Below are 22,642 nucleotides of genomic sequence, written 5' to 3'. Positions count from 1 at the left end.
TACCCAGCACAAAGCTGGATCCAAAACCTCTTTGCTGACAGAATGAATAAGGCATTAACTCTGCTACCAATAATAAAATATTGACTCTTTATTAAGCACTTACTAGGGGCTCAATATTCAGAAAGGACTTAGTATTTGACACTCAATATATTTTCTTCTTTTCTTTGTGAGCATTATCACATTTGACCCTACGGTCACCCTCAAAGGTGGCCACTCAGTTTTCGAGGGAGAAATAAATTCAGAGACATTGTGTCCCCTGCCAGAGGTCTCTCAGCTGACAGATGGTTCCAGCCTGGGCGACTCCAAAGCTCAGTGCTTTCAGTATTTACTTTACAATGCCTCCCTGGCTTAATTAACCAAAACAGAATTTCTGACAGTTTTTTACTTTTGTTTGAATAAAACTAGTTTTTCTTTTCTGATTACAAACATGGATAAATTCGCTTTTAAAAAAAATTCAGGCACTACAGAAAGTGAAAATGTGAACTTTTAAGACTTCTTAGAATGTTCTGTCAAGACTCATGGGAACCCTACCAGGGGTAGCAGAATTTGGAGAACAGGCTCCTCATCAACTCCTCCTTCTGAGTTTTTTTTTTTTTTTTTGCAGTACGTGGGCCTCTCACTGTTGGGGCCTCTCCCGTTGCGGAGCACAGGCTCCGGACGCGCAGGCTCAGCGGCCATGGCTCACGGGCCCAGCTGCTCTGCGGCATGTGGGATCTTCCCGGACCGGGGCACGAACCCGTGTCCCCTGCATCGGCAGGCGGACTCTCAACCACTGCGCCACCAGGGAAGCCCCCTCCTCCTGAGTTTTATCTCCAGGTCAAGGAATATATATTACATACAATGACCTTTTTTTCTAGATCATTCCCTCTTCAGAGTTCTTTGGAGAGAACCGAGGAAGGTTTGCAGGTGCTAAAACTACCTCCTCCTCCTCCTTTCCCCTGACTCGTGTTTCCCATAAGAGTTTTTCTTTTCTATTCCATGGACTGGCCTTCCTCCAGCCAGGCCTAAGTTTGTTTTCTGAGCGTTGGTTTCTCTTTGGGGGTAATAAGGAAGTTGTCAAGCAAAACTGTTTTTTCCAGGGTAGCTGAGATAAGCCTCTTATCTGTGGAGGAGCGGAGAGCAGCCCTGGGATAGGATGACGGGGCTGTAGTGGGTGGCCCCTGGATTGGCTGCCCATGAGCTCACCTCCTGGGACATATGATAAATATGGCTCTGACCAAAGCATCTTCTGAAGCAGTTTGGAAACTGGCAGCATATTCTCCCTCGGAGAGCTGGGACTACTACCCCTCACTGGATACAACTTGCAGCAGACAGGGAGTGGTGCCTACACGTTGCTGGGTACCCAATGCAGAGCCCTCCGGTTGGAAGGTCGGGACCAAAATTGCCCTGGGACAGGATTGACTTTCATGGTCTGAGGTTGGTTGAACGATAGTCTCCCCTTTGAAGGCTGGAGTAGTGGGTAGGTATCTTGGGGTCCTGAAAGGAGGGTAGACCCTGAATGTAGTCCCAGTGCTGCTTCTAGCTTGCTAGGCTTCAGTCTCTTCATCTCTAGAAAGATAGAAAATTCAATGATGTGATCTCAACCAGGTGTCATGCAAAGAGCTCTGAACTACCTTGGACACAGAAGCGCTGAACTCAAGTCCTAGCTTAGCAATCCTGAGCAGGGAACTTCACTTATCTGGGCCTCAGTTTCCTCATCTGTAGAACAGGGACAGCATTACATACCTCTCCTGCTCATTTCCCTAATGGAGGTTGTAGAGGTCAAGTTATAGGCTTTATGCGAAGGTACATAGTAAAGGGAAACTTCACATAAATGGGGACGCTGTTATTACCTATGGCTGGATTAAGATTTTATCATTTTAAGTTTCTTGGAAGCTAGCCCAAGGACAGGGAGATCTTATGAAAAGAGTTCTGGTGGCCTGCTGCTCTGACAGGGATTTGAGAGGGGATTATAACATTGCATGGTCTGTGGTCTTACATAGAGGACAAGACGGGGTGAGAGCACAGATGTGCTGGATGGAGGGGAGCCGCGGTCATTTCTGGAGCTCTCGAGCTTTGTGTGTGATGACCCCACTGTCCCTGCAAGTCTGCCCCACTGCTGTATCATGGGGCCTGAAGTTCCACCATTAGGGAGTTCAATCTTTTGGGTTTCGAAAGATCCTCAAAAGATGCAAATCCCCAATATTTTGGAAAACAGGTACCAGGTGACGTGTGTTTGATGGTGACAATCGGATTGGGCAGATGGTACAAGTCCAGCCCTTTACATTGAGCTGTGGGGCGGCTCAGGCAGAGCTGACCCGCACAGCGGCACCACGTGGCTGCTCAGATAGCTCTGTGATCTGAAGCTTTGTGCAAAATCCCACTGGGCCCTGCTGGGGTCAGCCCGTGGCTGGAGCCCTCCGTCCCAGCCTGGCCTCACATTTTGAAGTGGACAAGGACCAGCTGGGGAGTTCCCAGAAACGGGTGCCCAGGCAGGGGATGGGTGCAGAAGCCATGTGATTTGAGGTCATCGGGTGATGGGCTGGAACAGAGAGGACTCAGGGGGTGAGGTGCCCTCTCCTCAGGCCGTGAGGGCCTGCTGCCAGCCGAGTCAACTCAGTCTAAGGGGGACTGTCCTTAATTCCTGCTGGCTGACAGCGAATGATTTGCCTTGAAGGGTGGTGAGTTCCCATTGCAGGGAGGGTTCCAACAGGGGATGCGAGTCTGCAAAGCAGTCCTACCCTACAGGAGGTGGGCTGGATACTTCTTAGGTCCCTTCCAACTCTAGGAACCTGCTAAGGACCCCACAAAGGAGAAGGAACACCTGAATTTTCCCCATCTAACACCTGGGAGCTGGGCATGGGAGCAGGATGGGTCCGGTGTTGAGGGAAGAGTTGACCACCTTGTCCCCCACTCGAGTCCTGCCAGTGGAGGTTGGAGGTGTCCTCCCAGGAGCGTGTGGCCTGTGGATGGGAGGCACACCATCTCGGGAGCCCAGATGGAAGGCTTTGAGCATGAACAGGCACTCACCCTTGGGGTTCTAAGTGTCCATGGGCTCACCTGTGTCAATGAAAAGTAAACGTGAACTCAGGGTCAGCCCTTGACCCTCCAGCCCATTGACTGGCTTCCAGCCAAGAGTCTGTGAGCCCCGCAAAGATTGTTTACAATCTTTGCCTCTGGGACACAGATTTCAATACCTGGGCACACGTGAATGTCTGACTCCACGGGTACAGGTCACGGCAGGTACATGTGTGGACGTGGGTTATCTCTGTCAGTGTGAAATAGCAGATTTGCTCACTTCTAAGTGTGTGTGTGGTTGTGTGTGTGTGTGTGTGTGTGTGTGCTTATGGGAGGTCTCTCAGCGTGGGAGAAAGAATTTAGAATCCAGAGAAGTGGATTCAAGCCCCAGCTCTCTCCCCTTCCAGGCTGTAGGACCCTGGTCAAGTCTCTTAATCGGCAAAGCCTTAATCCCCCCACTGCCAGCCTGGCCCATTGCCAGGGCTGTGGCCAAGTTGAATTGAGATCATGAAGATGAAGGAGGTGCTGGGTGTCATGTGGCTGGTGAGCACATATCTGTGTATTGTATATTTTTTCCACAAACACTGAGAGCCTCCTAGGCAGTGTGGACACAGCAGAAACCAGGCAGGCTTGGGCCCTTCCTGTGGAACGTGGATCTAGACAGGAAGGGCATTCAGCAAATAAATACTCAGATAATTATTTCCTTTACACTTGGAGTAAGGGGAATTCCAGGGTGTTATGAGTCCTTGTAAGTTTACGGTATACATGAACATGTTGCTGGGTCACATGACCGTCTTAGCCCATTTGGGCTGCGATCACAAACTATCATAGACTGGGTGGCTTATAAACAACAGAAATTCATTTCTCACAGTTCTGGAGGCTGGAAGTCCAAGACTCAGGCACCGACAGATTTGGTGTCTGGTGAGAGCTTCCTGGTTCAAAGACCAGGTCTTTCCGTGTCCTCATGCGGTGGAAGTGGCAAGAGAGCACTTTGGAGCCTCTTTTATAAGGGCACTAATTCCTTTCATGAGGGCTCTGCTCAAATGACTTGATTATCCCAAAGGCCCCACCTCCTACTACCATCACACTGGGGATTAGGTTTCAACATACGAGTTTGAGAGGGACACAAACATTCTCAGCCTACAGCAATGAGTGTCTGTGGGTGTGACTCTGGGTCCACACGCACTCTCCCTCGGAGTAACCAGCTGTTTATTGACTATCTATTGTGTGAAGTCCAGCGGGGGCTGGAGGGGGGCGTGAGAAGGGGAGTGGCTAAATTCCTCTAGGAAATGGTGCCAGAGCAGTTACAAAGTAACATGACAGGTGCATGAATTAGAGAACTGTGTACAGATGAGGTCAGGGTATAATTTAGAAAATAAACCCCAAATAGTAGCATGCTTGGGAAAAATTTGCAAACTTTCCGCTCCACAGTAACTTAAGGTCAGTTCTGGGAACTTTTCTGGTGTTTTGCTGTTGTTACTTTTTAACATGTCACCGGTATACGTCATGTCTTATCAGAAGTCCTGTAATCTGTAGATCACTTGGGTATTTCTGAGCAGACTCGGACTTTGCCCTGAAATCCACTTTCTGCCAAGGCAATCAGCAAGTTTACAAGAGCAGCTGGGTTTCCATGCAGCTATGGTCTGTTGCTGTCTCAGGGTTACTGTCTGGAAGCATGGACCAGACAGGGTGGGATTTCCTGACAGGCAGGCAGAACTTGGGTGAAGTCCCAGGCAAATCAGGGGCACAAAACAGGAAAACAGAGGAAGGAAAAGAAAGACTTGCTTTGATGAATTCTAGATAGGCAGGGTTTTACAATCAGAAAGTCTGGAAAGATTTAATTTCAGCACACATAGAATTTGTGTGCATGTGTATGTATGGCGTGTGTGTGTGGGGGGGTAATATTAAAACACCATCTTCTCAGGCTTAGAGACTTTAAAAGTCTAAGGACACGTCTGCCCCACAGAAGATCTTCCAGGGTGTCTCGCTGGGGGAGGGTAGGTTTGCCCTCCTAGGTCAGCCACACTCTCTCAGTCGTGTGCTTAGTGTTGCAAGACAGAATCTTTGGAACATTACAGAGGAGGAGCGGCCAGGGGGGTAGGAGGACAGTGGGTCTGAGCTCTGTCACAGCTTCCCAGAGAGGAAAGAGTCGCAGGAAGAAGTAAGAGGACGAGGTATCAAACACTGCAGCACCTTGAGGGAGGATGAGGAATGGGAAGAGGTCACTGGATTAGGGTAGGAGGCCTTGGGAGAGTCTGAAGTTTCTCTTCACTGGGGGAAACACTCTTGGATGGCCAAGGTCACACATCACCCACACCACCTCTCCTTGCCTCTGGGCTGGGGGTTGCTCCTCCTTCATCTTCCCCTGGGCTCAGGGCACTGTTGTTCCAGGGAAGGGGTGGTCAAAACAAGGCAGTTTTCTTGAAAAAACATCACAAAAGAAAACCATTGCCAGGTGGAATTGTACTGATGCTCTGATTAGAAGTAGCAGCGTGTCCTTTGAATGCAGTATGAGGACGCTGCAACCATCAGCAATGGTGAAAACCGTTTCCATAGCAATGACAGTTTTTTAAGGAATGACTGCACCTCTTTTCTCATTAGCTGGGGAAGGATGCTGTGCCCTCATTGTGGTGGGCCCCCTCGAGCCAAGTTAGCATAGGAAGAAAAGGGGCTGGTTTGGTGGTTCTCTTACTGAACAGCTTCTCTGCCAACCTCATCCAATTTGCCCTGATCACAGGAACATACGGAGCAAGCAAAGAGAACCCTGACACCATTCAGTGAATATTTCTTTTTCTTTTCTTCCTTCCTTTCTTCCTTCCTTCCTTTCTTTCTTTCTTTCTTCCTTCCTTTCTTTTTTTCTTCCTTTCTTTCTTTCTTTCTTCCTTCCTTTTTTTCTTTCTTTCTCTCTCTCTTTCTTTCTCTCTTCCTTTATTTCTCTCTCTCTCTTTCTTTCTTTCCTTTCTCTCTTTCTTTCTTTTCTTTTTCTTTTTCTTTCTTCAGCTGTGGGGCTTGTGGGATCTTACTTCCCCCACCAGGGATCAAACCTGTGCCCTTGGCTGTGAAATGTGGAGCCCTAACCACTGGACCACCAGGGAATTCCCTTAGTGAATATTTCTGGATCAGCTTACTTGGATCTTAAAATCAAATAGATCTTTGACCTAAACTTCTCCTAAGACCACGTGCTACTAAAGAGAGAGAGTAGGGACTTCCCTGGTGGTCCAGTGGTTAAGACTTCACCCTTCCACTGCAGGGGGCGTGAATCCTGCATGCCTCACAGAGCATGGCCAAAAATAATAATAATAACAATAAAATAAAAAATAATAAAGAGAGAGAGTAGCTATCAGGGAAATAGAGCATTACTGTCATCACCACCTACTAACACCTCCACTCCCGCCCATGTGAAGAACTGAACATTCTCTTTGAGGGCACAACCTACATCTTGTTCCCTAGCACCGAGCAAACTTCCCGGTACATAGTGGGTGCCTGTTAAAGGTTTGTTGAAAGAAATTAATGAGAAGAAAGCAAAATATTTTCTTCTATGATTTCTTTTCTTATCCCACGTAACGCCACATTTTGGAAGCACAACCGTAAGGCAGCCTCTGAGGCTTTCAAGAACGTTAGTCAATTTCCAGATAAATTAGAGATGTGTGTTGCTTAAAGTTTTCATGTAACTCAAGTGTTCCTTTAAGGAACATTAAACAACAAATAAGGCCTTCCAAATTGCCTGCTTCTTTGTTTTCTCATTTCCTCCAAGACCGTCCATGTATGGACACTCCGCAGTGCCGGTGGTACCCACTGGCCTCTAGCCATCCTCCCTACCCTTCCTCCCAAGACCCATGTTAGAAGGAAGAAAGGCATCCTTGACTGTTACTGTCACCTTCAAATCTCTCTGTTATGTCCCTGTGCCTTTTCTTCCCTCTATTTATGTATCTTCCTCACATTCACATGGATCCCTGCACATCTGAAATCATAATTATAGGTTCTTATTTTTGCCTCTAAGTGGGACATAGTAATAGAGTACATTTTAAAGTAATGAATCAGTTGGTAAACACAGAAGATACATGATACATAATACGTAAATACTTAATACACTAAATAATAGTAAATGCGTGATGAAGCTATAATTACAGATTAGAGTAGGCAATCCATAAATCTAAACTCCATAGGAATCTCTGGGAGCTCAGGACTGAGATTCAAAACATACTTTATTTTTCTTTTACCTTCCACCAAAGGGCAAAGGGTTTCTGAGCAACTCTGGGAAAATTGGAAAGCCCCAGGTGTTTCAGATTAAAGACACTCTAATCAAGTGAGCTGCCTACCCCCGAGCCTACTAAAAAGCTGCCCAGGAGGAGGTGGTTCTTTTGTCTTTTCCATGGGCAGCTGCTTCATTCTAGATGGAAAACGGAAGGGCCCGGGCTGCTTTAAGATGGAACTGGTGCAAATTCATTTATTGTATGTTAACTAAACATTCTTAGGTATTGTTCAGTTTACTAAATGTTTGTTATACATTTATTCCTTTGTTTAATAAGTACATCGGTCTAGGTACTCAGGATACAAGACCTAGCAAAACAGACAAAGGGGAGGGAGAGAGGTTCACACAATAAACCACTAAACACGGAAAGATACGATATTGCCTAACATCGGGGGGTGCAGTAAAGGAGGAGACGGTGTGCTAATGGGAGTGCAATGGGAGGGCCCCTATGGGAAGGTGACATTTGAGCAGAGCCCTGAAGGAAGCGAGGGAACAAACTGTAAGGTGGTCTAGAAAGAGGGAACAGCCAGGGTGAAGACCCAAAGTGGAACAGGCCTGAGGGACAGCAGTCAGGGCTGTATGAGGGGAGTGGAGTGAGTAAGTGAGTAAGAGGGGATGGGAGAGGTGATGGGGCCGGGTCAGTGGGGCCTTACTGGCCATTGTAAGGACTTAGACTTTGAGCCATTGGAGACAGGAGAGTGACAGGCTCTAACTTAATTTGTAAAAGCTCCCATGGCTGCTGAGGGGAGAAGTTACTGTAAGGAGGACAAGGGTAAAGCAGGGAGATCAGTTAGGAGGTGACTGCAGTAGTCCAGGTGAGCAGAGATGGGGCCTAGACCGGATGGTGGTGGAGGAGAAGGGGCGATGTGGTTCCAGGCCAGGTGTGTTTTTTTTTTAATTTATTTAACTAATTAATTTATTTTGGCTGCGTTAGGTCTTCGTTGCTGTGCATGGCCTTTCTCTAGTTGTGGCGAGCCGGGGCTGCTCTTTGTTGCAGTGTGCGGGCTTCTCATTGCAGTGGCTTCTCTTGCTGTGGAGCGTGGGCTCTGGGTGCGTGGGTTTCAGTAGTTGTGGCTCGTGGGCTCTAGAGCGCAGGCTCAGTAGTCGTGGCGCACAGGCTTAGTTGCTCCGCAGCATGTGGGATCTTCCCGGACCAGGGCTCGGACCTGTGTCCCCCTGCATTGGCAAGCAAATTCTTAACCACTGTGCCACCAGGGAAGCCCCGGGTGTGCTTTGAAAGTGGAGCCAACAGCCTCTGCTGATGGATCAGACGTGGGGAGCAAGAGAGAGAAAGAAGTTAAGGATGACTTCAAATGTTGGACCTGAGCAATTGGAAGAACAGAATTGCCATTTACTGAGCTGTCTTGTGAAATATTCTTAACAGCCTGTGAGATAGACAGGTAGGTCTCAGGCACATTTCAGATGAAGACACTGGGCCAGAAAAGCTGCAGGAGCTGCCCGCAGTCCCAAGGGGCAGGACGTGGCCTCTGGCTCCAGCTGTATTCATTTCCCATTGTTGCTGTCACAAAATACCACAAACTCTGTGGCTTTGGAATAACATGAATCAATTATCTTATGGTTCTGGAGGTCAGAAGTCCAAATTCAGGGAATTCCCTGGCCATCCGGTAGTTAGGACTCCACACTGCCACTGCAGGGGGCCGGGGTTCCATCCCTGGTCAGGGTACTAAGATCTTGCAAGCTGTGCGGTGCAGACAAAAAAAAAAAAAGTCCAAAATCAGTCTCAATGGACTAGAATCAAGGTGTTGGCAGGGCTGTGTTCCTCCTGGAGGCTCTGGGGGACTAGCTGTGAGACCTGGGGCATGACCCCCTGTGGATCAGCTTCCTCCTCTGGGAAATGAGACAAGGGTAGCCCTTCCTCCCAGGGATGCTGAGGAATTTAAATGAGACAACAGCTTCGAGAGCTGATAGTACTCACATTAAGGGTAGGTTGGTGGGACACATGGGTCAGCGCTGCTAGCCCACCCGGCAGACTCCGAGGCCTCTTCTAAGGGAGTTGTCTGTTTTGGTTGCAGTGCAATGGAGCCGCCGCGGGGCCCAAGGAAGCCTCTGTCAGGGAGAAGAGCCAGGTCTCTGGACAGGCTGCAGAACCCCCAGAAGGATTCAGAGTCGTGGGACTGCCGGTGCATTTCCCGGCCCACCAGCCCCTCCAGGAGGATGCTGCGCCGGACGGCCAGTGACGGGGCCAGATGTCCCAAGAGCCCAGCTCAGTCTGTGGAGGCTCAGGGCACCACGGCTGCAGCCCTCAGCCCGGAGGAGACCAGGGAGTTTCTCCCCAGTGAGCAGAGGCCTCCGCAGGACACCAAGAAGGACAAGGCCCAGTGTCGGGCCCAGCAGGGTTGGCTGAGGACCATAATGAACATCTTATTTGGGACGGGCCCTGAGGAGCCCAAGGAAAAGATCAACAAGAGGGCCAAGGGGAAGGAGGGCCTCCCCGAGCCTGCAGAAACCCCCGAGACACCGGGCGAGCCAGCTCCCAGGAAGAAAGCCCACAGCAAGAAGGCCAGCCGCAAGAAACACGGTCACAAGAAACATGGTGCTGAGGAAACCAAGGGCATCCGAGATCAGGAGGTCAAAGGGCAGGAGGCCAAGATGGCTGGTGCCTCATGCTGCGAGAAGGCTGATCTGGGCCCAGCAGCTGGGGGTGAGCAGACCATGCCAGTTTCTATGGTAACCCCACAGCCACCATCCCCCACCCCAAGGGCTAGGGTGCTCTGAGCTGGCTGCTCAAAGCTCTCAATAGAGGGGGACTTGGAAGGTAGGGCCACTATCAGGAACAACACCACTTCTTTTTTTTTTATAAGATTTAAAAAATATTTATTTTATTTATTATCATTTATTTTTGGCTGCATTGGGTCTTTGCTGCACATAGGCTTTCTCTAGTTGTGGCGAGCGGGGGCTACTCTTCATTGAGGTGCGAGGGCTTCTCATTGTGGTGGCTTCTCTTGTTGTGGAGCACGGGCTCTAGGTGCGCGGGCTTCAGTAGTTGTGGCACATGGGCTCTAGAGCGCAGGCTCAGTAGTTGTGGCGCACGGGCTTAGTTGCTCCGCGGCATGTGGGATCTTCCTGGACCAGGGCACGAATCTGTGTCCCCCTGCATTGGCAGGCGGATTCTTAACCACCACGCCCACCAGGGAAGCCCAGCACCACTTCTCTGAGGTAGAGCAGCACCGTGGCTGAGAACTTGAGGTCAAACCCCAGTTCCACCACTCGCTGGCTGTGTGACCTGAGGCTGGCGACTTTCCTCTCTGAGCCTCCTTTTTTTTTCCCCCTTGATACAATGGAGATGATAACAGTTGCTATCTTGGGGGGTGGCCATGGCCCAGAGCTGACACGTGGGAAGTGCTTCATACGTGGCAAATGTTATTGTTAGGTACTCTGGTTTGAGGAGCACAGACCAGGGAGAAATAGGAAGACAGAGGGGAATCAAGGAGGGAAGCCCTACCCACCAACACTAGTCTATATGTGAGGACTCGGGGTGGGTGACAGGGAAATAGAAACAGCTTGCTTCTGGGGTGCAGGTTCTAGACTTGGCTCCATCAGGAATAAACTTGCTGTGTGACCTTGAGCAAGTTGCTGTCCCTCTCTGGAACCTTTGATTCTCGTTTGTAAAATGAAGGAGCTGTTCCCCAAGATGCCTTCCTTTTCTGATGCTTAGCGTCCTGGAGTTGAATGTTCCACAGGCTGCTGGAGGAAGATGAAGGTTTGCCCTATAGGACTCAAAACTCACCATGTTTTTAATGGGGGAGAAGGGACACAAGGAAGATCCAAGATATTTTGGGGGTGGGGGGAAGGATATCTGGGTAGAGGCAGCCTCTTTTCAAATGGAAACCTTGGTGGGTTTCTGATTTTTTTTGGTTAAGCCTAGAGCTGCTCCAGCAGTCCCTGTCCTGCTGTGAATTCTATGCTGTTTTATTGTGTTGATTAACAAAGTTGGAAGAATGTCACTGACACCCACACACTGCCCCACGCACTTGGTTTCATCTTTATTACAGGAGGGGAAGTTTCTGACCTCCGCCAGTTCTCCCTCCTTGAAGGTGGAGGTGCTGGAGTCCGGAAGGTTTCTTCCCAAGCCACAGGTCGCCAGGGGGAAGAGGAGCTCAGAAAGCCTGACAGTGAGTCAGAATCTTCTTAGTGACCTCTTTGCCTGCAGCTGGGGCAGCTGTTGGCAAACGAGGTGAAGTGCTCCCGATGCCTGCTTAGACCTCTCAAAATGTGTGTGCTGATCTCACCGGTTCTGGTGCTTCTGGTCACATTTACATTAGAGTTTCACAGAAGGGAGTCTCAGGAATTAGACTGGCTGCTGGCAAATACTCCTGCCTTGTGTGTTGAGCATGGGACTTTTTTTTTTTTAGTCATTTTTAACTCATAGAAGGAATATATACATATATATACATATACATATATATACATATATATTTAAATACAGAGAAGAGTGGAAAGAGTAGTTCTATGCACACTCATATACTCACAGTTGTTAACAGTTGGCCATATTTGCTTCATGTGTGTATAATTTTGTTGCTGAACCATTTTAAGTAAAAGGATGCTTCAACCTTAAATCTTAAGCACATAGCTGCAAGAAATAAGAACAGTCTCACACACAACCATAGTCTTGTTATTGCCCCTAATAAAAGAAATAATGCTGTATTAATCTAATTCCCTACAAAGAATGGGCATATTTTATTTTATATTTTATTTATTTATTTTTTAAATGAATTAAGTTATTTACTTATTTTTGGCTGCGTTGGGTCTTCGTTGCTGTGCGTGAGCTTCCTCTAGTTGCGGCGAGCGGGGGCTACTCTTTGTTGAGGTTTGCCGGCTTCTCATTGCGATGGCTTCTCTTGTTGCAGAGCACGGGCTCTAGGTGCACGGGCTTCAGTAGTTGCGGCACGCGGGCTCAGTACTTGTGGCTCGCAGGTTCTAGAACACAGACTCAGTAGTTGTGGCTCACGGGCTTTGTTGCTCCGCAGCATGTGGGATCTTCCCGGACCAGGGCTCAAACCTGTGTCCCCTGCATTGGCAGGCAGATTCTTAACCACTACACCACCAGCGAAGTTCCAAGAAGGGGCATATTTTAAACGATATGAAATGGAGAAGCTATGCATCTGTCAAAGAATAGCGAAAAGGCATTTAATTGGTTATTTTGCAGGATAATTGTTTTCTCACATGAGAGGGAGTTGTCAGGTAGACCGAGTCAAAGTACAAAAGCCTAACAAGATTTAGAAATGAGAGAGAAGAGAGGGGTGAAAAAACCTGCAGATAGCCTGGGAGGAGGGAATCTTGTTTGCACCTTCTTTTGTGTAATCTGATCAGCTGGCAACTAAGCAGAGGCTCCTATGGGCACATTGTCTTTGGGTAAGTCGACTGGAATATCAAAGAAAACCATGTATGTTGTTTGGGCTTCTCTGTAAATGCTTGGCAGTGTAGTTGGGGCACCAACGGGGCAGGCTACCTGTGTCATGCCTGCTGGAGTGCCTCTGTCCAGCTTAGTTAGGCCTGGTCTCCATCATTTCCCCTGCTGGAATTTTGTAGGTTGGATCAACATTAGCCTTGTAAAGTATTTCCAAGCACAGTCTCTCATTTAATGGCCTGACAGCCTTCTGAGGGAACCAGGACGGGGATTATGATCCACACTTCACAGAGGAAGAGATGAAGGCCCAGAGAGATTAAGAGACTCACCCAAGGTCACACAGCTTGTCAAACCCCAAGTAGATACGCACAGATCTGCAATGTTCAAAGGAAATCATGGGGCACAAGTTGAATGCTTGAAGGACTGACTTGAAACTTCCTGCATAAAATTTCATGCTTTGGCCTAGTACCCTTCGCCTGTGGATCTTCCAAGCCTCTCTCAGAAGGACCAGTCCCTGGAATGTGGTGCTTCTCCCACACCCCAACTTCCGTGCTAAAGGAGTTGTTTTAAGAGGACCCTGAAGGCCCAAGTTGGTCTCAGAACTCCAAGACAGTCATTAGAAAGGATTCTCTGTGCATCTAGAAAGATTAACTGGGTGCATTTGTTTTCTTCCAGAGGATACCATCATCCAGAAGATAGTGGAACTTCTCCAAAAAGTGGGAGACCAGTTGGAAGAAGAGGTGAGGGGCAAACTGTCTGCACAGATGCCCAGGGGCCTGCTGCCTTCCCCTCCTCCTCCTTGCTCGAGCCCCACCTGTCCTTCTGGGCCTCAGTGCTACCCTGCTCCAGGCTCTGTCACCTCCCTTGCCTGGGGCCACCCTGAAGCCCTTGGTTGCCCCTCAGTTGCTTCTTGGGGAGCTTTCCCCTCTCCTCAAGGTCAGGGGCTTGACTCAGTTTCTCTCATCTCCCCCACAGCAGCATCAAGCCTCTCAGCCAGAGGTGGCTCCTCAAAACCCAGCACCAGGCTTCAGGAAGAAACCCCAAGAGAGAAAGTCTAGCCTCAAGAAAGCCTTTTCTCATAAGAAACATGGTTCTGAGGAGCCCAAGAGAGCACAGGCTGCAGATGTTTCCGGCCCAGAGTCCCGGCCGCCCAAGAGGCCCAGCTTTCTGCCCCTGTGTGTTGGTGGCCATCGGCCCTCCAGCTCCAGGAGCCCAGGTGAGCAGGCTCACAGTTACCACGGCAACACTGCAGCTGCCTACTGCGCTGGAACCTTCCCCAAGGCTTGCATTGGCCATTTTCAGAGCTGCCATCCCAGTTCTGACTTTTGCTCTGCCCTAAGCAGTGTGGGGAGGGCAAAAGGGATACCTCCACGCACGAAGCCTCACTGTCTAGGCAACCCAGCTAAGCCCCTGGTGGAAATCGTGTTCAGGGATTTCCCCCAACTATGCTCATCTCTCCGTAGCCTCAGCTTCCACACCTTGGCAGGGTGTAGCATGTGCAGGAAGGAACTGGAGCCTGGGAGGCAGGAGACCTGGGTTCTGGGCTCCATCTCTGTGCCTCAATCTCCTTGCCTGTAAAATGAGACACTTCCCTGCTGTGTATCTATATGCAATCAGTCCTCATTTTATGAATTACATCTTATTATCCTCATTTCACAGACGAGGGAACTGAGGCTTAGGGAGGTAAAAGAATGTGTTTGTGGTCACATGGCCCATCAGTGATGGAGCCAGAGCTACAGGGAGAAAGGGTCAGCCTGGGTGTCAGGGAGGAACAGCCCAGCAGGTCATCTTGGCCAGAAGAATGTATACTTTAAAAAGGAGAAGGCAATGTTTAACACCAAAGAGTGGATCCCCAGTGGTGGGATTTCAGGCCGCAAGGGGAGATATTTTCATGTAGGGGGATCCTGGCTGTGATGAGTTTAATTCGTGCCAGGGCATCAGGCATTTACTCTCCAATTCATGGATCAAGTCAAGATGGTGGAGGGATGAGGTCTCCAGGGGAGGGAGGAGAGGGGAGCAAAGCCCAGGAAAGGCAGCTGTATGGAAGTGCAAAGGGATGAGGGAGCTTGGTCTTCAGTACATCAGAGCCACGGCCCTGCCCAGCAGCTCCCCGCCACCCCAGCAAGGCCTTTGCATGCACCAGCCACAGTGTGCACTTTGGAGTCTCTGCTGACTTCTGTGCATTAGTTAACACCCTCAGACTGATGAAGCTCACTCACCATTTCCTCTTCTCAGGTGTGGAAAATCCTGAAGTCCAAGAGGCTCTGTCTACAGACGGTGGGGATCCAAGTCCCTTCGAGCTTTCCAACCCAGCAGGAAGCCGGGGACCCGAAGAGGACCTGCAGCTGGACAGAGCCTCGGAACTCAGTCAGTACCCCCTCTCCTTTTCTCAGAGGCCCCTTGGAAGATGTCTGGTCTGACCCCTCTACTTGCAGAAGAGAAACTGAACCAGAGAGAGGCAGTGACCTGTCCTTACCTGCCTCTGAGTGAAGCAGGCTGGGGAGGCAGCTCAGGGTCCAGAGCACAGGCCCCGAGCCAGGCTGCTGTTACTCTGTCTGAGTCTCAGCTGTAAAACCACAACAGTGATAACATCGTCCTTGGTGAGGCCAACATAAGGCGATACAAGGAAAGCATCGGCCCATGGCAAGGGCTCGATAGATGGTACGATCTTTGGGCCTGGATTCAAATTTGGGCTCTGACCTCTCCAGCTGTGTGATCTTGGACAAGCTACTTCATCTCTGGTCTCAGTTTCCTCATCTGTAAAATGGGGATAATAATAGTACCTTCTCTCTAGAGTTGTTGGAGGCTCTAAATGAATTAATGATGATAATGCATTTAGAGCAGTACCCATGAGCAGCTAATAAATGTCAGCTGCCGTTTACTGTGACTATTAGTGTTGTCGTCATGTAGCCCAGCTTGAGAACATAGCCTCAGGAGAAGTAAAGAGGATAGGAAAGGGGGTAGGGGCCTTAGGAGAGAAGCTGAACCGATGGTAGCTGCCATCACTATTATTATTATTTTATCATTGGCAGAGTTGAGCCTAAGATCATATAATCACTGTCAGTTCTGTGTGTCTGAAGAACCACTTCCCCTACCTCCCCCATTCTGCCTTGTTTGCTTTTCACAGAAAATGTGCCTTGAAGGGGAATTGAGAAGGGCCCTTGTTCTACCTAGAAGAGGAGGAAAGAGCGGGGTGAGGGGACTTGTGGGGACCAGGCCTTTCGTTATGGTCTTGAGACACCTTCTCCTGGAGGCAGGGGCCTCGGCTGTTTCCTGCACCTAACAAGGCACATCTAGGCCCTTCCTCAGTGGTGAATGAATAAGTGAATATGTTCCCGTGAAGCCAGCTCTGCCCGCAGGTTACCTCTGAGGAATCTGTGGTCCCCATGGGTTGGGCCTGAGACAACCTTAAAAGGCAAGCTCATTAGCACCCCACCCTGGAGACCTGTGAGAATCATCCAGGGAGCGATTGGGCCTTAGGAAATGAAGACTGACCATAGAAAGGCTTTTCTCAACACTCAAGGGTGAGCAATCGCTTTGTTCTTTTTTAGAATTTATCCAGAAGATCATTGACCTACTCCAAGTTGCAGAGGAGCAGGGGGGAGACAAGGTGAGGAAGACATTCCCCATGTAGACCCTGACCCTCACTATGGACACCCCTACCCCTCACTATGGACACCCCTACCCCTACCTGGCACAATAACTTCCCTGCCCCTCCCCCAGTTCTACATCTTGCCAGAGCCTGGCTCCAGTCTCTCATTCCCAGAGCCTCCTCTGACCGCTGCAGGCTGTACTTGTTTCCCCAGCTCTGAGCACCAATCACCCTCCTCCCCCGGCCACACCCTCTGGTCCATAGTGGGTCTCTGTTTGTTTCAGGCGATGGTCTCTTTCCTCCGCTCACTTGTAACCTCCTCAAAGTAAGGGACCCTGACTCAGTTTCTCTTATCTCCCCCACAGCAACTTCAAGTCCAGGAGCCAGAAGTGGTTATAGGAAACCTGGCCCCAACCTCCAGGAAGAAATCACAAGAGAAAAAGTCCAGTTTCAGAAAAGCCTTTTCTCATAAGAAACATGGCTTCAAGGAGCCCAAGAGAGGGGGTGCTGCTGGTGCTGCCAGCCCAGACTCCCGGCCGCCAAAGAGGCCCAGCTTTCTGCCCCTGTGTGTTGGTGGCCATCGGCCCTCTATCTCCAGCAACCCTGGTGAGCAGGCCTGGGGTTGCCATGGTAACAGAGGCTGCCTCTGGCCCCTAGGCTTCTCCAGAGTAGGGTCGGCCAGCTGCTTGGTGTCCTGTGCAGTCTTGACTTTCACTCTCTGCTCTGAGCTGAGTGGGGAGGTGTGGGAGGGCTGTGGAGAGGAGAAAGGGGTCGGTTGCTGCCAGGACCCACCCCTATGACACACACCTTCCCTCCCCCCGACCATAAACACCTAAAAACAAATGTGGTATGAGAGCGATGCATCTGTTCCTCAGATACGTGCATCAGAATCACCTGGAAAGCTCATAGAAAAACAGAAACCCAGATTAGATGAAGTAGGATATGGCCTGGGCCTCTGTTTTTTCACTACACCGAACTATGAGGACCACTGGTGTACAACAAATTCTCCTGACATTTGCGGAGTGCCCGCTGCCTGCCACGTTCACACATATTATCTCATTTAACACCCCCACTCACAACCCTGTGAGGTCAGTCCTGTTACTCCCATTTGACAGATGGAGAAAGTGAGGTTCAGACAGGCTAAGTGACTTGGCAAAGGCTCGCAGAGTTAAAAGGGAAGTGGGCTCACTGGGTGGGACCTGTTGGTAGGCCTGCTTGTTTTCCTCCCAGACCATGAGGAGGCAAAGGGCGTGGTTGGAAGAAAGAATGAGATTTCTGGAGGCGCAAAAAGCACTGTGAACTCCTCTGAGGCAGGTCCAGTGGGGCTGGGGGTTCCCAAGGAGGCTGGGAAACCAGGACCCTTCTTGAGCCAGAGCCTTTGGACAGCTTCTTGTCAGAACCTGGGTTCAGCAATGTGCTGGTGGATTTGAGACAGGTGCAAACACACTCACACCAACTCCTCTTTGCCCTCAGATCCAGAGGATCTGGAGTTCCAGGAGTCCTCGCCTGCAGAAGGGGGGCCAGTTGGATCCTCAGAAGCACCCTCCCAGGCCAGAAGCCACAAGCCAGAAGCAGGACCTCAGCCACATGGAGCAAATGAATCTAGTTAGTGCCACCCTGCTCTCTCCTGGGACAGCTTCCCCGGGGCTTCGCTTTTGCGTGGATTTCACAGCCTGAATCCTAGTAGCGAACTGGGAAGACAGCTGACAAGTACCCCAGGAGACTCTAGAAGGGCAGAGAGGAGACAGGGTTGGCCTTTGAACAGGTGCTGGTGGGGCAGAGTTGCAGGTGGACAACCTTCTTCAGGTAGAGAATACCTGTCCATTCTGTGGGATGTAATTTCACCCCCACCACATGCCATTGCTTTGCCTGAATGTTTCATATACAATTCCTGTCTTGCTCTGGGTCTCATAACCAGTGGCGCACCGGCAAACAAACTCTGGGTAAGGGCGGGGGGATTGGGGGAAGCCCTGATTTGTAGCATTTGCAGATTTCTGTGGTATAAAATTCCCACCACGGCCAATTTCAAGCTGCTGACAGTTTATAACAACAGGTCCACAAATGTCCTGAGTATTTACAATTAACTCTTGGTGCAAGCAAGAGTTTGCTTGCTTTTTATAGCCCAGGCTGATGGTACATTCCCGTTGCATCAGTAGCCATGGCATTTGCCCTCCCTACATTCTGAGGAGTTGTTCCTGGTCCCAGCTCCCATTCCTGACTACTCTGTAGCCTGGATAAGGTCTCAGTTTCCCCATCTGTCAGAATGGAGCTGAATGTGGTGACAGGTGAGGCTCGGCAGGCCGAATTGCCTTCTATTTCTATACAGCTAACCAAAACAAAGCTCACATGCTCCAGCCCTAGTTTAGGGGAAGATTTTTCTTTGCCCTTCACATCTAATCTGTGTACTGTGTTTTAGAGACAAAATACTTCTGCAATCGATGGATGGGTTATTACACAACAACATGTCAATAATCCCTCAATCCTTCTTTATTTTCCTTAGAGGAGCTGATCATCCAGAAGCTGGTGGCCCTTCTCCAAGAAGTGGATGGCCAGTTGGGGGAGCAGGTGAGGATTGCTCAGTCTCCACAAAGACTGGACCCAAGTTCAGTCCCCATCTTTGCGTCTGGGTGACCGTGGTAGGCCCCTTAACCTCTATGAGCCTCTGTTTTCTCTTTTGCAAAATGGGGGATAAATACCTACTTGCCAAGGTTAGTGCATCTATAGAAAATGCCAGACACATAGCAGATGAGATCAATGTTAACTTAAAAATAATATAAACCTATGTGGCTCCCCCTGCCAGCCGGGACCTCCCCCAGTCCAAATCCTCCTTGAAGTTCAGTTCACGAGCCACCTCCCGGGAAACCTCCTTCCCTGAGTCCCAATGATCTCGTCCTCTGCTATCTGCCGTTCACTCTGTTTTGGCACGCACCTCAGTAATTATAAGGTCTCCAATTCTTTCAAACTTTTATTAGAGTTTCTTCCCTTGCTAGGTAGAGTGTAACATAAGGTTCCCTGCCTTTGAAAACCTCACAGACTACTTGGAGAGACAAACGCAGATCGCATATGAAGAGGAGTTACGTGTGAGCACAAGTCAGAGATGAGTCATCAGTGTAGCTGACCTTGTTAGAGCCTCTCCTTACCACCACAGAGCACCTGGCCCAGCTCCCAACTGCCAGTACCTGCATCCCTTTGCCTGAGGACTGGCCCCCAGAGCCATTTACCACCCACAGGTTAGGCCAGAATGAGCACTCTCCACCGCCCCAGGAGCAGCCCTCAACCACTGGCTGATGCGAGCTGGTGTACACATACCCCAGCTCCCTTATCCTTTGGAGGGATAACTCTGTGGTGTGTGTTCTTCGAGGGTTCCCAAAGTGCCCCGAGGGGATCAGGCTCAGCTGCCAGCCTGAGTGGGATGCTTTCCCATTCTTGCCCCAGGTCTCCATTCCCCCATCTGTGTTTGCCAGGATCACTTACCACATAAGTGAGCTGCATTCGAGTCCTGGTCTCAGGATCTGCCTCTGGGGGGAACTCAACTTAAGACATTTAGGTATTAAGAGGAGGAGGCTTAGGGTGGGAACTAAAATTCATCCCACATCCACTTTGCATAAAACATTAAACTATCTCACTTAATCTCCTCCCCCCAACGACAGTGTTGGGGGGGCACATATTATTACCCCCATTTTACACACGAGCGGTCACACAGTTAGTAAATGCTATTTACGCATCTGTTATCTGAATCTAAAGACCTACATTTTTTTTTTTCCCCCACTTTGTTCTGCTGGTACAGTTGTACCTTGCAGAACAGATTCTGAGAGGCTGGGGATGGTAGATGAATTTAACAAGGGATGCTTGTCCCAGGGACAATGAGGCACCCAGCCTGGCTGCATGGAGTTGGGGGAGGGAGACGCTGTGGGGAGGGGGCTCCCTGCTGGCAACACTGATGACCTGCCTTCATTTCTGCTTCCAGTTCAGGCAACACCCCAGCTTTAAGAAGATTTTTTACAAGCTCCCAGACTCTTCCCTCAGAAAGCTCATAGCCATCCTGCACCCCCAGGAGGCCCACTCCACGGAGCCCAAGAGACCCTACTCGTTTGTCTTTGGCTTGGCTAACAAACGTGCCGACAGCAATTACCAAGCCGTCCTCAGCCTCACCGGCCTACACTACAGGCGACCGAGTTTTAGCCAGTTCCCATACAGGGAGGACCAGCAGGTGAGAAAGGGCAATATGGCACGAGGGGCCACAGACTCACAATCACAAGGACCTGCCTACGGTCCTCTCCCCTCCCCTGCTTACTTCAGGACTTCTGGGGTCCAGCTCAAATGTTACCACCTTGCCAAGGCCTTCTGAGATGATTCTACACCACAGCAGCCTCTTTCTTTTCCAAACCCCACCCTCTTTGCCTGCTAATTAGCTAATCAGCATCTTCTTTATTTGGTCTCCAACTGGATGTGCATTTTCACACTTCTTGACATCAGTATGGGATATTGGACCAGCTACTATCTTAGCTCGCCCTCTTATTATTCCATGGGTTGTGCTGCTTGTCTTTCCAATTGAGACTGTTGTAAAATTTAGAGAACAAGTAAAGTAAGATTACATATCAAATAAGGTAGGTGAGAAGGATCCCTGGGGCTGTTTGGTTCTGGAAGGCTTCCTGGAGGCCATTCTTCACTGACCTTGCCTTGATTGATTAATTAAGAATAGCCTCTTTTTGAATTATGGTTTTCTCAGGGTATACGCCCAGTAGTGCAGGACAGGTGTAAAGACGCAGATGTAGACATGGGGAGGGGGGAGGGTAAGCTGGGACAAGTGAGAGAGTGGCATGGACATATATACACTACCAAATGTAAAATAGATAGCTAGTGGGAAGCAGCATAGCACAGGGAGATGAGCTCGGTGCTTTGTGACCACCTAGAGGGGTGGGATAGGGAGAGTGGGAGGGAGGCACAAGAGGGAGGGGATATGAGAATATATGTATACATATAACTGATTCACTTTGTGATATAGCAGAAACTAACACAACATTGCAAAGCAATTATACTCCAATAAAGATGTTAAAAAAAAAAAAAAGAATAGCCTCTCCACTGCCATCACTCAGCCTTTTTTTTTTTGGCATAGGGGGATCTTAGCTCCCCAACCAGGGATCGAACCTATGCCCCCTGCAGTGGAAGCTTGGAATCCTAACCACTGGACCGCCAGGGGATTCCCCATCACTCACTCTTTTGACTGGTTTCATGCTTTTCCTAATAATCCCCCCTTCCCTGAGGCTGCAGGATGGTTCCTGTAGAAATAAAACTTAACGCATTTTTTTTAATCTGAATTTTCTGTTGGACTCTAATAGAGATCTCCCCACTCTTTTCAAATTCTCTTAAGATGACCTGCTTACAAACATTTGACCAGATCTGTAGTGCAGAAACCACTGAGTGAAGTTGTGATTTTAAAGGAATGAAATGTCCTATTGGTGTTGGACACATAGGACCAGAACTTTTATATCCAAATTGTCCCCTGGGAAACCAGACCTTTATTGCAATGATGTCACCATCATTCGAACCCTTTGTCTTCTCCTCCTGGAATTACCTTTAGAAGCCATGTGATAAGGCTCTCAAGAAAGCTGGTCTTATTTCATGATACTTGTACCTCATCATTCGAATGGTTTTCCTAGTGGAAACTCCTCGTGACCTTAGACCTCTCTTTTCTCAGACTCACTGTCTTCTCCTGGAGAATAGGGATAATTTGCCCTCTAAATTGGGTTAGGTAATAGCTGATGGAGTGATCTGAGTTCTTTGTGAAAGATATTATAGAAACATCAATTCTGACATCCTCAGTAGCCCTAACTCCATCTTCTGGTTTTGCTAGCCATTCATTCATTTATTTATTCAACCAGTAGACATTCAGAGCTTCCTATGAGCCTAACTGTGCAAGATGCTATGAGAGCCTGTGGAAGGTTCTGCTAGTGGAAAAGGATAGAATGTTTACTGATGACAAAATTAAATATCAATTAAATGCCAAATTAGCACTAACTGAGGTCAATAAAGCAAGTTGGTTCCAGGAGCCTTCCAGGAAGTAGCAGGCATTGATTTTGACCTTTGAGGATGGAGAAGCTATAGATGGGGAGAAAGGACCAGTAGGACACTGCAGGCAGGAGATACTGTGTGGGCAAAGACCCAGAGGTGGGAGCTAGTGGGTTAACGAGAAGTCTGTTGTTATCAGCGTGGGACCCATACATAATTGGGCTATGGCTAAGACCTGTGTTCTTTTTCTCTTCCCAGAACGGCACAAATCCTCAGAGCCAGAGTCCAGATTGAAAGCTACGCTTTGCACTCAAGTTCCCTGAATTATCCAAACATTGGCAGCTTTAGCCAGGAAACCCTGAAGATGTCCCAATCCAGTGCTTCACAGACATGACTGAAGACAAGAATGGGCAGCCATTCTGCA

The 22,642-nt window shown here is 49.2% G+C and overlaps 1 protein-coding gene across 1 annotated transcript; it reads left to right on the top strand.

The window, feature by feature from the left end:
• The first annotated feature begins 1,284 nt into the window (after nt 1–1,284).
• BNIP5 (BCL2 interacting protein 5) lies at nt 1,285–22,642 on the top strand. The gene is made up of 11 exons (XM_032649526.1): nt 1,285–1,416; nt 9,283–9,911; nt 13,293–13,357; nt 13,593–13,833; nt 14,853–14,984; nt 16,169–16,227; nt 16,575–16,815; nt 17,683–17,814; nt 18,710–18,774; nt 20,177–20,419; nt 22,477–22,642. The coding sequence occupies exons 1-11, from the start codon at nt 1,346–1,348 to the stop codon at nt 22,510–22,512; spliced, it is 1,914 nt and encodes a 637-aa protein (XP_032505417.1). The 5' UTR covers nt 1,285–1,345; the 3' UTR covers nt 22,513–22,642.

This window comes from Phocoena sinus, chromosome 11 (assembly GCF_008692025.1).
Source record: "Phocoena sinus isolate mPhoSin1 chromosome 11, mPhoSin1.pri, whole genome shotgun sequence".
NCBI classification, from domain to species: Eukaryota; Metazoa; Chordata; class Mammalia; order Artiodactyla; family Phocoenidae; genus Phocoena; species Phocoena sinus.
Note: the sequence above shows the minus strand (reverse complement) of the source record. Positions and strands in the feature narration are given on the sequence as shown.

Coding starts and splice junctions, on each gene's coding strand:
- BNIP5 (XM_032649526.1), top strand. CDS start 1,346: ATGCAGAGCCCTCCGGTTGGAAGGTCGGGACCAAAATTGCCCTGGGAC. Junction 16,816..17,682: donor CTCTATCTCCAGCAACCCTG/GTGAGCAGGCCT, acceptor CTTTGCCCTCAG/ATCCAGAGGATCTGGAGTTC. Junction 17,815..18,709: donor ACATGGAGCAAATGAATCTA/GTTAGTGCCACC, acceptor TATTTTCCTTAG/AGGAGCTGATCATCCAGAAG.